Below are 18,572 nucleotides of genomic sequence, written 5' to 3' on the forward strand. Positions count from 1 at the left end.
GGTAGGGTCTGAGGCTGAGACCCTCACTGATAGCTGAAGCTGAGTGATTGTAATAGGCTTCGCTGGACACTGGAGAGCAGTGTGTGTGGTGTATGGACTTGTATACAGTTCTGGATCCATACACAGCACTCTACACTTTCTCTGGCAGCACACAGAACCATCAGCGCCACTTGTTTTTTAGCTTTAGGCCTCTTGCACACAAACGCGTGCGCCCTGTGGCCGTGCAGCGGGCCGCAATGCACGAACACCCACCGTGGGGCAGCGGATCGTGGACCCATTCACTCCGTGATCCGCCCGTTCCGCAAAAAGATAGGACATGTTCTATCCTTTTGCGGAACGGAAGTACGTACTTAGTGCTTCCGTAGGGTTCCATTCCTTGCTTCCGTTCCGCACCATTCCGCATCTCCGGATTTGCGGACCCATTCAAGTTGAATGGGTCTGCATCCGTGATGCAGAATGCCCACGGAACGGCGCCCGTGTATTGCGGAGCCAGCATTAGTTAACTATTGTATTCTTTCTTTTAGATTTGGTCTTAGCAACAAGTTTGAAGCTGAATTCCCATCATCTTTAACTGGAAAAGTATGTATCCATTAGCAGAGAAATGACTGATGTGACGTTTTCATTCTTTTATAATCTTAAATTCTGGTATTCCTTCCATTTGCTCCCAGGTAGCTCCGGAGGAATTTAAATCTAGTATTAACCGAGTCAACAGTTGTCTTAAGAAGAACCTTCCAATCAATGTTCGATGGCTGCTATGTGGGTGTCTGTGTTGTTGCTGCACGCTGGGATGTAGCATGTGGCCCGTTGTGTGTCTCAGTAAAAGAGTAAGTTATTTCACCATAGTCAAGTCTATATCTCCTCACTGCATGCTGTGATGCAAAGTATTTTAGGAAGAAATTGAATTAGTGGGTGATTTATGAAATGCACACCTCTTTACTTTAAAGAGTGAAATTTTAATATGATGTCCCTAATGCCCTAAAAAAACCTTTTTCCAATATACTTTATTAATTTGGTATTTTTCTTAGTCTATTACATCCAATTGCCAATAATGGGCTCCGTTCAGGATCCAGATTTTTTATAAGTGGAGAAAAAAAAATTGTGCACGAAGTACTCTTTTTCTCCAGTATTTTTGACAGAATTTGGGATGGGGGTGCCGAATGGAGCCTCAAACACAAATGTGAACATTTAAACTGGAGATTTTAAACTGGTACACCGGATAAAATTGGTGTGAAGTGAAACTGGCTTAGTTGCCCATAGCAATACCAATCAGATTCTACCTTTCATTTTTCAGAGCTCCTTTAGACAGGTAGCATCTGATTGGTTGGTGTAAAGGAAAACTGGCTTCGTTGTCCATTGCAGTTTTGATAAATCTCCCCCTTTATGTTGGTATCCAGCTCTTTATCAGAATCAGCGGCATAATAGAAATATTTCGGTTCTATTGCATCTTTGTAATACATTATTGGAGCTGCACCTGTTTGTAACTCTGCCAAATATACGGTTTTATGTTGTTTTTTTATAAGTTTCACTGCTGATTTATTCTGGGATGTCCAGTCGGTCACTACTTATGAGCAGTGGCTTCCTTTTTTATGAATTGCAGTATCTGAAGGGCTGAATGGTCAGAATAAACTGTTTCTCTGCTTTCCCAGCACCAGGACATACATGTGTAGTGCTGGAAATAAGTCATGCTTGAGATTTCCTTGCATGCCCAGTTGCCGAAAGGGGCACTTTAATTAAGGGTTCTCGGCAGCGCGGACCGCCTGATATCCTCCAACAGCTAGCTTCAACAAATTAACCTCCACGGCAGACATGGCCGAGGTACTGCCCCTCAGACTTGGGCTGCTTGGTAGTCTAATGAAAATACCCCTTTAAGAATCTACAATCTACTAATCTGTGTTTTCGAAATTGCTCTTTCTGGAATCTTGTCTTATTAGGCTACTTTCACACTGGCGTTTTGGCTTTCCGTTTGTGAGATCCGTTCAGAGCTCTCACAAGCGGTCCAAAACGGATCAGTTTGCATTCTAATGCATTCTGAATGGAAAAAGATCCGCTCAGAATGCATCAGTTTGCATCAGTTCAGTCTCCATTCCACGTTGCTTGCAGCGTTTTGGTGTCCGTCTGATGAAACTGAGCCAAACGGATCCGTCCTGGCCCACAATGTAAGTCGGTGGGGACGGATCCGTTTTCACTGACACCATCTGGCACAATAGAAAACGGATCCGTCCTCCATTGACTTTCAATGGCGTTAGAGACGGATCAGTCTTGGCTATGTTAAAGATAATACAAACAGATCCGTTCTGAACAGATGCAGACGGTTGTATTATCTGAACGGATCCGCACAAAACGCGAGTGTGAAAGTAGCCTAAGCTGTACTCTGGTACACAATAAATATCTTTTTGTGGTAGGTCCAGGGTTTGCGACTTTTTTACTCCAGAATACCGGCGTAGGGGGAGTGATGAATTCCCTGCTATGTTACAATCAAAGAAATTTCCACACAAAAATCAACAGTTCTGGGACCTCGATATACCACAGAGGGATCTTCCCTGGAGTAACAGGCCTGTCTAAATTCCTCCCAATGTTGGTTTATTAAAATACTGTATTGGTTTTGATATTAGACTTGGGTAGTCCTTTTTATCATACCAGTTGTCCTGCACTGGCCGCAGTGTAGCTTAAGGGTACCTGTACACGATGCAGAAAACCTCCACTGAAACCACACAAATAAAGCGTATAAATCTATTTTTATTTAAATTTTATGGTTTCCTTCAAAGATTGGGGTGTATCTTTTTAGAGTGAGCTCCCGACTATTGCCAGAGGGAGGGTGAGCCATCCCAATCCACGTGAATATATAAATCTGCACTGTTGTGGTTTTGGTGCGGTTTTTCTGTGTTTTTTGTTGTGGATTTCAGTGAGGATTTTCTGTTTTGTTACCAAACCTGTAAGGCTACTTTCACACTAGCGTTCGGGGCTCCGCTTGTGAGTTCCGTTTGAAGGCTCTCACAAGCGGCCCCGAACGGATCCGTCCAGCCCTAATGCATTCTGAATGGATGCGGATCCGCTCAGAATGCATCAGTCTGGCTCCGTTTGTCCTCCGCTCCGCAGGCGGACACCTGAACGCAGCTTGCAGCGTTCGGGTGTCCGCCTGGCCGTGCGGAGGCAAACGGATCCGTCCAGACTTACAATGCAAGTCAATGGGGACGGATCCGTTTGAAGTTGACACAGTATGGCTCAGTTTTCAAACGGATCCGTCCCCCATTGACTTTCAATGTAAAGTCAAAACGGATCCGTTTGCATTATCATGAACAAAAAAAAAATAATTTATTTTTTTTTTTTTTTTTTCATGGTAATGCAAACGGATCCGTTCTGAACGGATCCAAGCGTTTGCATTATAGGTGCGGATCCGTCTGTGCAGATACCAGACGGATCCGCACCAAACGCAGGTGTGAAAGTAGCCTTAGGGCTCTTTCACACCTGCGCTCTTGTCTTCCGGCATAGAGTTCCGTCGTCGGGGCTCTATGCCGGAAGAATCCTGATCAGGATTATCCTAATGCATTCTGAATGGAGAGTAATCCGTTCAGGATGCATCAGGATGTCTTCAGTTCCGGAACGGAACGTTTGTTGGCCGGAGAAAATACCGCAGCATGCTGCGCTTTTTGCTCCGGCCAAAAATCCGGAACACTTGCCGCAAGGCCGGTTCCGGAATTAATGCCCATTGGAAGGCATTGATCCGGATCCGGCCTTAAGCTAAACGTCGTTTCGGCGCATTGCCGGAGCCGACATTTAGCTTTTTCAGAGTGGTTACCATGGCTGCCGGGACGCTAAAGTCCTGACAGCCATGGTAAGTGTAGCGGGGAGCGGGGGAGCAGCATACTTACCGTCCGTGCGGCTCCCCGGGCGCTCCAGAGTGACGTCAGGGCGCCCCAAGCGCATGGATCACGTGATCGCATGGATCACGTCATCCATGCGCATGGGGCGCCCTGACGTCATTCTGGAGCGCCCCGGGAGCCGCACGGACTGTAAGTATACCGCTCCCCCGCTCCCCGCTCCTACTATGGCAACCAGGACTTTAATAGCGTCCTGGGTGCCATAGTAACACTGAAAGCATTTGGAAGACGGTTCCGTCTTCAAATGCTTTCAGTACACTTGCGTTTTTCCGGATCCGGAGTGTAATTCCGGCAAGTGGAGTACATGCCGTATCCGGACAACGCAAGTGTGAAAGAGCCCTTAAAGTGGTATAAGCCAGGGCTCGACAAATCCCAGGCGCCAGGTCGCCATGGCGACCAGGAATTTAGTCCTGGCGCTTGGGTATTTGTCAGCCCGTTTTCAAAGGTGCCTGGGCGATGGGTGCGGAGCTGCCGTTCTGTCCGGAGGCAGCACCGTGTGAAACAGCTCCGTCACAGCACACAATAGCAGAGATGCTGGCAGCAGGGAGGGGAGGGGCTCGGGAGGAGGAGTGTAATCTGATCCTAGAGTGGAAGCTGCTTCTGCCAGCCCCTCCCCTCCCCGCCCACCAACCAATCAGAGCTGAGGCAAGGCAAGCACCAGCAGCTCTGAGCCGTCTGTACAGGGAGTTAGAATAGAAATGAATCGAATGAGTCACAAGTTAAAAGAATCTAAAGATCCGACTTATAGTGACTCATTCGATTCATTGAGTTAAAAGAACAGTCAGTCAGACTCTAGAACAGTTTACACTGAGGCTGTGCTGATGCTTTTGCAGCAGTGATGTGACAGTGACAGGACACAGTTCAGATTACAGTGTGAATTAACCCTTTAGGATCAAATTGGCTTCTCAAGGAGATCTATATGTTAAAGGCATCCCTTCTTCTGTCTCATTCAGTAGCTATAGAACTAAGGGTACTTTCACACTTGCGGCAGGATGGATCCGGCAGGCTGTTCACCCTGTCGGATCCGTCCTTCCGCTGTTTCGCCGGACCGCAGCTCTGTCCCCATTGACTATAATGGGGGCAGAGCTCTGGCGCAGCACGGCAGTGCATGGTAAAAGTACTGCATGTCCAACTTTTTAGTCCGGCGGCCTCTCACCGCGAACTGCCATGCTGCACCGGAGCTCCACTCCCGTCCCCATTATAGTCAATAGGGTCCGGGGACGGAGCGGCGGTATATGTAACATGGTATACAGCATTATTGGGGGGGCTCTATGGAGAAGTGGGGGGGGCACTATGCGGGCACCTACTGGGGGCTTTATGACGCGGCTCCGCCTGGCTCCTAACTTTTTTAGCTGGCTCCTAGATTCCAAGGAAATTTGTCAAGCCCTGGTATAAGCACTCTCTAGACGGTGTGGAATGGCACAAACAATTGACATGCTGGGGATTTTAAAATCCTCACTGTGGCTCAATTTCCACACGGCAGAAGAAGAAAGCAAACTGTACATGAGATTTGTCAGATCTCATTCACTTTGCTGGTACTTTGAGGGGACATTCACATGACTGCATCCGTCGTGCAAGCCGCAATTTGCAGATCCAGCAAAACACGAATATTGGCCATGTACGTTCCACATTTTGCGGATCAACACATCCTGCCCTTTGTTAGAAATGTCTATTTCTGTTTTTTGCGGGTCTGCGGAACGGACATACGGATGTGGACAGCACAGTGTGCATGTTTTGTGGCCTCACTGAAATGAATCTGTCCGCATCGGATCCGCAAACAGTGCAGTTCGGATGCAGACAGAAAACACGATCGTGTGAATCGACCATTACACAAAATGTGCGCGGGTAGCCTAAGAGGAAAACCTTTCCATTTAGCAATTTTTCAAACCATACAAGTGATTATTATTATTTTTTTTATTAATGTTAGAAAAAGTAACTTTACTAATGTGTTTTTATCATTGATATCTTTGTGCTTTTACACCGAGGCAGTTCTCATCATGACTCTTCAGGGGTAGGAATCATAATGATAATTTTATGAGTAAAAAAAATTGTCACAGAAAGAACTCTTCTCTAAGGTCTTCTCATTGCCTATAGGAGTTGTCTCCCCAGAAACACACACTTGTGCATGGGCCGTGCCTGCTAGTGCAGCTAAGCCCCATTCAAGACACACTTTCAAGGAGAAGATGCTCCAAAGCCATTTGGCTAACCTGCAATAAGCAGCCCCTTTAGGCCCAGTTTAGTATTGTATCATCGGTTAAATATATATACTTTAAAAGTCGGTGTCACAATGTATTTTCAATGTTTTTTATTTATTTATTTTTCTTCAGGGTCTTAAATGAATAAATATACACATTTACTAGCCAGCGTTTGTTCAGCCTACGGCTATCTCTCTCCCGACTCCCTCCCTGCTTCCCCATACATGTGTATTCTATGGGAAGAGCGGAGAAGGCCACTGCCAGACGCTTCAGGCGGTGGATTATTTCTAGGGAGAACAAAAGGATCGGGTGAAAATAATTCTTTGTCTTCCCCAACATCATCTTTAGGGGCAGAGTCAGGAGCTCTCCACGCATGTGTATGACCAGCTTTTAGGGTGACTTCACTAGAAATCGACCGATTATCGAAAGTGTCGATATTAAGGATTTAGCACATTATCGGCATCTAACCTTGTCGATATGCCAATAATGCATATAAAGCGAATACTAGTGAGCGCTTATGGAAGCGCTCACTAGTATGCATCGGGTGTCTGGAGCAGGGAAGAAGCGCAGCAAGCGCTTCCGATACTCTCCCTCCCTGGTCTTCTTTGATGGGGCCCGCGCTGCACTGTCAGGTGACAGTGCAGCACGGGCCAGAGAACACAGGGGTCCGCGACACCGGACCCAGGGATGAAGAGGAGCCGCGGCGCAGGTGAGGTGAGGAGTTTTTTTTTATTTTATTCATCTGAGGTCTGATAGGGGTTAATAAAGTCAGTGAGGAGGAGGGGATGGTGTGGAAATTGGCATTTGGCACTAGTATATTATAAATGTAAATTATAAATTGACTACCAGCTAAGGGCTTTATTCATTTATAATTTACCGTACATTTATAATATACTAGTGCCAAATGCTAATTTCCACCACCTCAGTGACTACCAACTAATATAATATATAAAATATCGGTATAAATTATCGGCTATCGGCCTGAAAGTTCACTGATTATCGGTATCTGCTCTAAAAAAAAATCTGTATCGGTCGATCCCTAGACTTCACACAAAGTTTATACTTACCAGTATGCGGTGGAAAAAAAAGAAACTATTTCGCACAGAATCCACTCAATGAAATGGCGCTCTAGAGCGTGTGACCTGAAGCTAAGGGGTACACGTGTGTAGGATAGTATGTCCTGACTTGAACCCCATAGAGATGCGGTGTGAAAACGAGGTATCTATTTCACAGCGCTGTACACTCAATATCGTCCTCGTCTGGAGGTTCGTTTTAATGCCGTAATATTTTGTTGCAGAGGATTTCTTATGGTTTAAGTCCTTACAATATTTTGCATCCTTGCTTCTCGTTCCTTTTTGAACTTTTTATGGTGATCTGTGTCTTGCATACATGAGAGGCCTCTCTTGCTAAACGCGGGACTTTTCTCCATTGTCTTTGTGCCTATAAATGTATTATTGTTACGTGCTAAAAATATTACTCTCCAATCAAGTGCCCCTTTCAGTTTTTGTATGCTGTCACCTGCCTTTCGATGGGAATCAGTAACATGTCAAGTGCAGAGATTAATTGGGCTGCACGTGCAGGCGCTTTTTACTTTCACCTGTCACAGCTGAGAAAAACGAAATGCGTAATGCTGTCTGCTGCGGTCTGATCTCCAGCTCCCAGCCTGGAATCGTGAAGCCATGTTTCCTTGGATTGTTTCTAGCAGAGAATGCGCCTCTGTGAAGCCATCTTTTACTCATCGTAGAGTGCAAGTGTGTCTTTGTAGTAATGCTTCTAAGGAGCCGGGCAGTGGTTTATATTATTTCAGCTTTTCGTGGAACAGATGATTTATTGGAGCAGGATTTTGACAATGACCATAGACCTTTTTATAATGGTACCATTTAAATACCCCAATGCAATCCATCAAGAAGTGAAAGAAAAGCATTGAAAAGACATTTCTTTCTTGTCACGTGAGATCCTTTAAAAATATGGGTAAAAAAATCAACATGGGCGAAACATAGAAACCTTACTTCTCCATAATCGGGCAATGCAGAAATAACATTTTTATTTTTTTTATTTGTATTTTTAATCTAGTAATCTTGTGCCATTGATTTAGCAGCGGGTGGGCAGGCAGATGCCTGCTCACTGCAGAACCTATTGCTATTTTACACCATTGATAGAGTAGCCTTTCAGAGTCAATGAGCTTCTGTCAATATAAGCTTGTCAACGCTACAACTTCATAGACTTGAGAGGCGGTTTAAAGGGTCAGCCCTTTTCAGGTTTGCTGTGATGCAAATGAACTGTAATGCTTAAACAACTATTGGAATTTTTATGTCTGCCCCCTGTTTTTTTTTTTTTTCCCCTTTTTTCTCCCCCTCACTCCCACCCAACTTTTTTTTTTTCCCCCCTCTTACGCCTTCACAAAGTCATTGACGAGACATTCAGTGCTTTCTAAATTGGAAGTTGCATTGTGCTAAAGACCCGGTACAGATTTACGGAGGGCTGAAAGCAGTTAGATCATGTTCTTTTCATGGTGCGATTAGAATCAAATCGATTTCCCTACAGCCTTCAGCATTCAGATGGCAATTTGAACAAAGCTTGGGGCTAGACAAGGGACAAAACGACTGAACTGAATGTTAATTACACTCCACAGCCTTATTTTCTTTTGATTTGAAGCTGACTGGCAACTAAATTAACACAAAGTGTGACCATAACTGCAGCCCCATTTTCATTTAAAAGGGGAACAGCCTCGAAAAGACTATCTTTACAATAAAACAAGAAGGGTCTGCTGATCTTTGTCAGCTCGGGGCAGGGTTTCACGTTGCAGAAACGCTCAGATAATGTAAGAGATTTAAAAAGTGACGCTCACGTCCAAAGTAAACTCTTAGGTTCCCACTCGAACAAACTATCTCTGGAGAGCCCAGGAGTCCTGTTGGTTATTTGGTTCAATTGAGCTGTAATTGGTAATTGTGCAGATTTACGTTTTTACTGCGTGCGAGCAGTAATTATTTGATGGACTTAATTGCATATTAGCATTTGGACATCTGAGAACACCTCTTGAGTCGGCGGCAGTGCGACGCGGCTTAAACATGAGATTTGTTTGTTGCCGCTGTCAGTGTGGTGCAGTGCGGGGCGTCCTTTCTCATCCCACACTGCAGCTGCACCAAAGACGGGGCTGTCACTTTGCACCTGCAGCCTTTCCCTGCCTTCAACACCTGGCATCATGATTTATCCTCTCTGGTCCTAGACTCCTCTGATGCTGCTGCTGCATCTAAACCCACCATTGTGGGCTCTGCTTCATGCAGGAAAGGAAAAGACAGATCTGGTTCATTCAATCTTTGGTTCAATTATAGGGTTGGAGGCTGAAAAAAAAAAAAAAAAAAGTTAAAGCTTCATCTATGTCTGTAAAATAAGTATAAACTTTTTGTGGTAATTTAAAAGAATTTTCTTAAGCCTAGGTTCACATCTGGACACAGGACTTAAGTTTTAGGCAGGAGTTGAGTCAGGGAGTTCACTGAAAATTTGGACACACAAAGGGTGGACAATCCCTCAAGCCAGTATGAGCACGTGGTGCAAATATACATACCCACATTAACATGAGTGGTATATTTCCCTGATCCATTCCACTCCTGAGTTTTTTTAACAAATGTTCCCAAGAAGTTTATTGGTACTTTTAATATAGTGAAATAAAAGATTTAGTTTTAACATTAGTCAGAGAGGTTGCAAAGTTACGCATAGGTCCTAGTGACCACCTAAACCAAATTGCTGCATCACAATAGCGTAGCGACCTCCTGAGGGATTCTGTCGTTTATTTTCAATAGGTTCACATCTGTGGCACAGGGTGTGTTGCCTTAATTGCGGATTCCGGTACAAAAGGAGGGACGCACACCACTGCAAGCATTCAATGTTTTGTCCGGCATAACAACTACAACCTTACGGAACCCGTTATTATCAAAGGGTTCCATTGGGCACTGTTGGTGTCTGCATTTTATTTTTTTCCTCTCTCCATTTTTCCGTTCCTATACTGGAATACAAAAACGAAATATGCACCGCATATGTGAACCTGGCACTTGACTTGAGAGTTGCTCTACAGTACATCGGCACGACCACTACCCAGTGGTCAGTCTTCTGCTACCGGCTCTGTCCAATGGTATGTTTCCAGCGCTGGTGGCTCCTGCACACAACTGATCGCTGGGTATAGGCCATCAGTATCTAAAAGCTGGACAAACCCCTTTAAGTTGGCCCTCAGAAATATACAAGTATCACAAATGACTCAGCTAGCATCATACTATGCATAAGTAGTTCATATGAAGCAAAATCTATTGCACTCACTGAATAAAATTCTCAGATTTTCTCGTAAAATTCCTGGCACAAAAAAGGAGAGGAAGTGTTCTCCACTGGATTATTCGGCATTAGTTGTAGTGGCTCCTGTAAAGTAGACTACAATCTCATTGTGTGTATTGACTTACCGTATTCCTGAGTTCCTCCTTCTTTGTGCAGGACTAAACTAAATACGGAAGCCAGGTTGTTGATTTGCCTGTGGTATCACAAGATTGATTTGTATTGTCATTTGCTTAGAAATTTGTCAGATTTGACAGCCCCAAAAGACTTACCTGTTTCAGAGAAGCCAGTGGTTTACATTACTACCTATTAGGGCTACATGGCAACTGGTGGCCGTGTACATTAAAGGGATTCTGTTCTGAGATTTTACCCCTATAACCTAAACATATGCTCATGTCAGGAGTAATAATAAGAATCCTAAGCTGGCATTAGTAAATTTCACTGTGGCTCTATTTGCACAAAAAACTGGTTTATATAACCTGTCAATCACTCACTTAAGGTGCCCAAGGGGAGGTCCGTTAATACAGGGTGCAAATAGAGCCACAGTGAAATTTAATAATACCATCTTAGGATTCTTATTATTACTCCGGACATGAGCATATGTTTAGGTTATAGGGGTAAAATCTCATTACAGAATCCCTTTAATGTACACGGCCACCAGTTGCCATGTAGCCCTAATAGGTAGTAATGTAAACCACTGGCTTCTCTGAAACAGGTAAGTCTTTTGGGGCTGTCAATGCACTCTTATACAGTACTGTGAAAAAGTTTTAGACTACCCTTTGCCTTCAAAACCTCATCAGTTCTTCTAAGTACACTTGCAGACAGTTTTTGAATAAACTCAGAAGGGTGGTTGTTCCAAACATCTTGGAGAACCAACCACAGATCTTCTGTGGATGTAGGTTTGCTCAAATCCTTCTGTCTCCTCATGTAATTCCAGACAAACTCGATGTTGAGATCAGGGCTCTGTGGGGGCCATATCATCGCTTCAAGGACAGAAGATAGTTATTAACCCCTTCAACCACTGTGATGTACCGGTGGTTGAGGGAATGTATAGAGCAGGCTGCTGCAGTGAGCCCACTCCATTCGCAGCGGCTCCTGCCTGTATAATACAGCAGGCACCTGGATGCACTGACTGGGGAACGGCTATCACACCAAACCTCATAATTTAAAATTGTACCAATTACAAATACAGTTTGTTCTGAAAAAAAAAAGCCCTCATGCAGCTCTCTAGACCGAACTGTAAAAAAGTTATGGCTGTCAAAGTGGCGATGCAAAGAAAATTTTAATTTTCTCATAGGTTTAAAAAAAAAAAAAAAAAAACTAAGGCTAGTTTCACACTAGCGGCAAGGCCCTCTGGCAGGCTCTTCCGGTGGGTGAACAGCCTGTTGGATCCATGCTGCCGCTAGTGCATGCGTGCCCCTGGACTACCGCTCTGGCCCCATTGACTATAATGGGGGTGGGCCGGAGTTCCGGTGGCAGCAAAGTCGCTTCATTCAAAACTTCGGAAATAATACTGTACGGAGATTCCTCTCCGTACAGTATTAGAATGTATGGGCTCCGATGAGCTGAAGTTAGTAAATCACGAAGTCGCGCGTGACTTCGTTGAATAACTTCAGTAGTAAATTTTTAAGGTGGAAAACCCACTTTAAAATTTGAAAATGAACTCTGCTTCGCTTCTGACTAGTACCTAGTAATCAAAGTTCAGTTTTAATGTGGTTTTCCACTATAGAAAATCAACTATCGAAGTTATTCAATGAAGTCACGCGCGACTTCGTGAATTAGTAACTTCGGCTCATCAGAGCCCATACATTCTAATACTGTACGGAGATGGATCTCCGTACAGTATTATTCTGAAGTTTTGAACTGAGTGACTTTGGATGAGGCATCAGAAGCTCACTTCTCTCAACACTGTCTGATGTATGAAAAGGTCATATGGATCGGATTACCCAACCAGTAAAGCACTAACATCTGAAAGGCGTGGATTATAATGGATGAAGGAATCTGATTCAGGCTACTTTCACATCAGCTTTTTTTTTTTATTCCGGTTTTGAGATCCACCACCAGACCTCAAAACCTGAATAAAAACGCTTTCATTTCATTTAATACATTCGGATGCATCCATTTTCTCCAGATCCGGTTGTATTAAATAGAAACTGAACAAACCGGATCTGGCAATAATATAATTGTAAGTCAGTGGGTGCCGGATTCGTTTTTTTAGATAGAGGTTGTCCAAGTTATGAAAAAAAAAATATATAGCACTGTAAATCTGATGAGCAGCAATATATAACTAAGCTAAGCACGTTTCAGGCCAAAAAATATATATATTTCCTCATTTCCCTGGTTCTCTTCTGGCCCTTGTTTACATGCAATAACAACAACCTCTGCCCCTCCCCCTGCTCTGCTAAGGGAGTGAATACAAGAGCTGCCCTGAGTGCTTGGAGAATCAACAGCAACTTGTATGTGTAGAACTACAAGTCCCAGCTGTATAATGACACTGCTAATACACACAGGATCTTCCCCTTACCGTCTTGTGCAATGCTCTCTCTAGTCTGTCAGCTCCAGTGCCCAGCATTGTCTCCTCACTGCCTGCAGCTACCCAGTCTGTGCAGCTGAAGGGGTTAAGGATCCTAGGAGAGAGCAGACAGATTGGCAGTGAAGGGGGGCGTGGCCAGCACAGGCTTGTAAACGAACTTTATCAGATCAGGGAGAGAAGCTGACATCACAGGTCATGTGACCCTCAGTCAAATCTGATAAACCAGGCACTGCAGATAAAGTGAGTTAATTGTAAAGTTGTTATATTTGCCCAGTTAGGAACATAGAAAGAACAAAAAAATAACCCGGACAAGCCCTTTAATGAAGAAATAGATCCGGCCTGAAAAATCAATGGTGCCGTATCAGTTTTCTTTTCCAGTATCCGGATCCGGTTTGTTCAGTTTTGCAGACCGGACACAAAACCGCGGCTTGCAGCGGTTTTGTTTCCAGTCAAAAAATGAATGGGGACAAAACTGAAGCCTTTTCAGATCCTCTGCCGGATCTCAAAACCGGACAGCACAACGCAGATGTGAAAGTAACTTCAATCATGTGCTTGAGTATTGACTGTGAAAGGTCTCCGTAATGTTTGGCTGGTAGTATAGACTATGCATGGAAAATGTACGGTCTGATTGGGCAGATAAAACCGTAATGTCTAGTTTATTGGCTACAAGGGTATGTACATACATCTGCAGCAAAGTGGAAAATCTCATCTGTGTGCTGCAAAATAAGCCGGCAGTGTACGTTCTAGACTTTCTATTGGCAGGAGGTCAGTTTATGGTGTGGATTTCACCATTTGCAATACAGATGCAGTTTTATGTTTATAGCGTTACCCCAAATGTCAGTATGAAAGCAATTAGGGACCCATTTCTGAGCCATTTAGGTACATTAAGTTGTCTAGAGCAAATCCTTTGCTCCTTCTATCACTATATCAATGAGTGTTTGAGTTACTATTTAACAGCATCTCTTTGATAGACCACCCCAGACCCAGTCGCTGCCCATGGCTTGAATGGTCTCATGCAATAAACAGCTGCAACGTCTACCCTTTTTTTTATTTTTTTTATTCTTCTTTATCTCCCTTAAGCTACTGAAGGGTAAAATTGTCTCTCATTTGTCTTCCAGACACGAAGATCGATTGAGAAGTTATTGGAATGGGAAAACAATAGGTTATACCACAAGGTGAGTGCCGCAGGGAGCAGCTCCGCAGTGTTGGGGTTTGAATTGCACAGTATGGAAACAGATGCTTTTGTTAGGGAAAAAATATGAAAGGTGGATAAATGGGCTAATGTGTGTGCCGCCATCCAACGGAGCTCATTTTTCTTCTTTTACTATCCCTCTCTTCCAGCTGTGCTTGCACTGGAGACTGAGCAAAAGGAAATGTGAAACCAATAACATGATGGAATATGTAAGTTAAAGGGCTGTTTTGTGAGTCTCTCTATTAAATGATCATTTATTTTGCCTGTGATCTTATTCTTTCCACGACTATTAATCAGCAAAGGTGTCAAGAGCTTAATCAGCTGAGCGGAAGGATTTTCTACGGTCCACAATTGCCCAGAGTCATGTGCAGGGCTGATTTATAAAGTTATGAAGGGCACGGAGACAAGTCTTTGCTGCGCTGTTGAGAAAAATAATAAATTAATTGCTGAAGTAAAGTAGCCGAGGCGGGCATTGATGGGGTGTGAAATTTTCGATTCTGTAAGAAAGATAAGCACATCTTTGGGTGCACAGCAAGTCTGAAGCTTGATTAGCATTACACTAAATAGCCATCTTCAAGTGCAGCCTCATAGGATAATTCATCAGAGGCATAAAGACCTTCTTGTTTCGTTTTTTTTTTTTTTCTTTTTAATGGTTATTTTCTGAAATGAAATATATCTTGATCTTTTGTCTTTATGAGCTGGCCCAGTATTTGGTTTATTATGGAGTAAAGTGTTTGCAACAATTGGTTAATTTTTTTAAATTAGATTTCAAGCTAATTTTTTTTATTTAAGTTTGTCTTTATAAATATCAAAGAATAATTCAGGATTGTGTATAATAAATTATAATAGATTCCTCTTATTTAGTGACTTTTAAACTTCTGATTGGTTTAAAGTAATGTTAGGCTACATTCACACGACCGTATGTGTTTTGCGGTCCGCAAATTGCGGATCCACAAAACACAGATACCGGCCGTGTGAATGTAGCCGGCCCTATGATAGCAATGCCTATTCTTGTCCACGATTGCGGACAAGGATAGGACATGCTCTATCTTTTTTGCAGGGCCGTGGAACGGATCTACGGATGCGGACAGCACATTGTGTGCTGTCCGCATCTTTTGCGGCCCTATTGAAATGAATGGGTCCGCACCCGTTCCGCAAAATTGCGGAACGGATGTGGAGCAAAAAATACGGTCGTGTGAATGTAGCCTGTGTGATCTGTGGCCGTATTGCGGCCCACAAATCGCGGGCCGCAATACACGGCCACAGTTCCGTGTGAATTCCGCATCACGGATGCGGACCCATTCACTTCAATGGGTCCGGAATCGCAGAACGGCCGCACGGGACGGGACTCCGTGGGGTTACGTCCCGTACTTCCGTTCCGCTAAAAGATAGCACAGGCACGGGTCACACACGTTCCCATAAATTATAGTATTTTAATATAATCCGAATACATGTTCAAATGAGATGAAAATCTATTACATTAACTATATGAAAAAGTATGTAAACGTATACATTTCTGATTTCTGTCTGCATCGTTTGTGCCATAACTGGCGCACTTTTTATTTCCCATGCTTTGGTTTAAAAATGAGGCAAAAAAATAAAAAATTGCTCCTTTTTGAATAAGGTTTCTCGCTTTCACCTGCTTATAACTATATTTTATTATTTTCACTGAACTCCATTTTGCTCTGTTGCCTTGGGTTAACCCTTGCATTCCAAGTCATAATTAATTACCCTCCCAAAGTGAATCAATATTCATAAGGGGATACGTACAATAGACCCTTGACACTAGGCCATTAATTAGTCCTAAAAGGCCATGATTAGCAGCGAGGCTTACTTTCATTGTAAAGGTGCTATCAAAGGAATTGTCTTTTTGTTTTGTGATCCACATGTGATGAACTGTATTACTTAGATCATCAGTTAATAATTAGCTGGTGCTTACTTGAACAGATTTAGTGACCTCTCCACCATATGTTTGTATGCCTCTTTTCATAGCTCGCCGGTGTTGTTTATTACTCTAAAACACCCGCTGTGTAGCATCATCTTGGCCTGAAAAGAGTTTGCTTTTTGTTTGCTTGATTTGACCCCTTTCTTTGCCCTTTTCCATGAAATTCAGTGTTCTGTAGCATTTAAGTGGGCAATAAATGTCACACGTTTGTACTGCCGATATGATGAATGAGGCAGAAAGTTGATGACTGTTTCTTCTTCTTTTCACAGGTCATATTGATAGAATTTTTACCAAAGACACCGATTTTTCGACCAGATTAGCAGTCTTTCTCCCCCTCTAGGTTTTTTCTCTTTCTCTTTTTTTTTTTTTCTCCTTTCCACAAGGGACTTACTCAACTTAACCTATTTCCGATGGTGCCTTGCTTGGTGTTTTCCCAGTGGTGACATAGCAAAGGTTCAGCTGAATCTTGTGGTTTATTCCTTTATTTTAAGGAATGTGTTTTTTTGTTTTTTTCCCATCAGAAACACTACATCACTCAGTTTGTGCTTTAGGGCTTCACCAATTAAAAAAAAAAAAAAAAAAAAAAAACACTCAGTGACTACCTTCTTAGATTGACTGACTTTTTTCCCATAGATAACGTTCATAGGTTCTTATATGCGTTTTACGGTGATGTAGGTGTTTTTTTCACCCCCCCATCCCCCCACTCCGCTCTTCAAATGTCACACTATTTTGGAACCAAGATTTCACTGCACCATTAGGAATCCTTGTCCGCCAATCATGTTGATCCTGTCAGCTGGCCCTGATAAGGATACCCTGGAGAAGAAAGTTGCAGCTGATTTGTTCTTGACTGTGAAAAATGTGCATGATGCATATTGCTGGAGCTCAGGACCATGCAGTTCTGGTATCGCTGTACTCGGGTCTATATTCTGGATTAGGAACCTTCCTCCCTTACCATTTTGATTTCCTGTACATAGTCGTAATATTCTGTTTCTTTAATGACCTCGCCTCAGTTTGCTGTGTTGCCCACTAGTTGGCTGCATCTGACATGCAAATTTTATTTAATTGCTTACATCAGGGATGCCCAACCTGCAGCCCTCCAGCTATTGCAGAACTACAACTCCCAGCAAACCTGGAAAGCCTACAGCTATCAGTCTACAGCCAAGCATGGTGGGAGTTGTAGGTTTACTGTGCTTCGCAGGCTCGGAGTGAATCCAGGAACATGCTCCCTGAACACAATAATAATTTAGTCTTTTAATCTGGAATAGTATGACTTTTACACTTAGAAGTTGTCTGAACATCGTTCTAGTCTAAAACCAGCTACATAACTGTGGTATATGCTGTAATATAGCATTTCAGATGCTTTATTTAAAAGGATGAATACATTTTTATTACCACTGCTCTATTTAAAGTTACAAATAATGACTTTTATTACCACTATTAAAAAATAAAAAAAATAAATCGCTTTCATCTTGGGATGCCATCATGAGAACCCGACCTCATTCACATATATATTCGTTTGTGGACCATTTATCAGATGTAGACGTCAAGATCACACACGCATACATTTGGAAAGCCTCATGACGTAATATATATCATTTTTTATTTATTTTTTCTCTTTCATTTCCAACTAATACTATTAACAGATGTATAACCAGCACTAACACAAAGTGGGATGGGATGAAGCGGTTTAGATAAGTTTCCTAATGTGTAATACCTTTTATAACATTAGTATTATTTTTTATTTTCATTTTTTGCTCCAATAAATATTTCCCCCTATTTTTTTGGGTGCATAACCACTGCTGGCAACGGGATGCACTATTTATTTTAATCAAGGAAAATCAGTTGTACAAATGATCAGATGTCCATATGTTGTTGCTGTAAGATGCTTGGCTTTAGTTCTGTTTTGCCATTTGTATACGATTAAAAGAAAAAAAAATATTATCAATGGAAAAATGTTTGCATTGCATGTATTTGCTTTGGAGTTTGATATGTTTTTTGCAAGGTAGTAAACCTTAACTGTATCATGTATTATGCAATGAATATTTCAGAACTTCCTTTCCTTAGAATAGGCCTTTCAATATCAAATCAGAGGGGCGCCAACTCTTGGTCCCCCAGCAATAAGCTGGCTGTAGAGCACCCAGTGCACCAGTACCAGGCGTAGCTCCGCACAGTGTGTAGTAGCCGTGTCTGGTTACTGTAGCTCAGTCCCATATAAGTGTCATAGGTAGTCTTTTCTTCCTTCTGAAAGAGAATTAATTTGCATATCCTTTTTCAGGTGGTGTTGCCTAGCCTGTAAGACTTCCTCTGCCAGCTGGCTGTCTCTACAAGGAGAAACAGTAATGCCCTAGAGCTACATCAAAAGCCTCTGAAATGGGGCAAGAACATCAAAAACTTGACTACAGATGGGTGTCTATTACTTTTTGGCAGAGACTGGTTTGACTAACCTCCTTAATCATATTTCAAGGCACATTAAAGGGTCAGACATTAATTCCCCCATAGTAAAAGTAAC

At 42.9% G+C, this 18,572-nt stretch overlaps 1 protein-coding gene across 1 annotated transcript in view; it reads left to right on the forward strand.

The window, feature by feature from the left end:
- Window positions 1–18,004, forward strand: part of CHIC2 (cysteine rich hydrophobic domain 2) — a 33,292-nt gene extending 15,288 nt beyond the window's left edge. The window contains exons 2-6 of the mRNA XM_040418873.1: window positions 525–579; window positions 669–824; window positions 14,045–14,101; window positions 14,268–14,327; window positions 16,333–18,004. Of these exons, the coding sequence (XP_040274807.1) occupies window positions 525–579; window positions 669–824; window positions 14,045–14,101; window positions 14,268–14,327; window positions 16,333–16,383 (379 nt within the window). The 3' untranslated portion in view covers window positions 16,384–18,004. The remainder of the gene's footprint in view (window positions 1–524; window positions 580–668; window positions 825–14,044; window positions 14,102–14,267; window positions 14,328–16,332) is intronic.
- Window positions 18,005–18,572: the final 568 nt, after the last annotated feature.

The sequence above is a fragment of the Bufo bufo genome, chromosome 2 (assembly GCF_905171765.1).
Source record: "Bufo bufo chromosome 2, aBufBuf1.1, whole genome shotgun sequence".
Classification (NCBI taxonomy): Eukaryota; Metazoa; Chordata; class Amphibia; order Anura; family Bufonidae; genus Bufo; species Bufo bufo.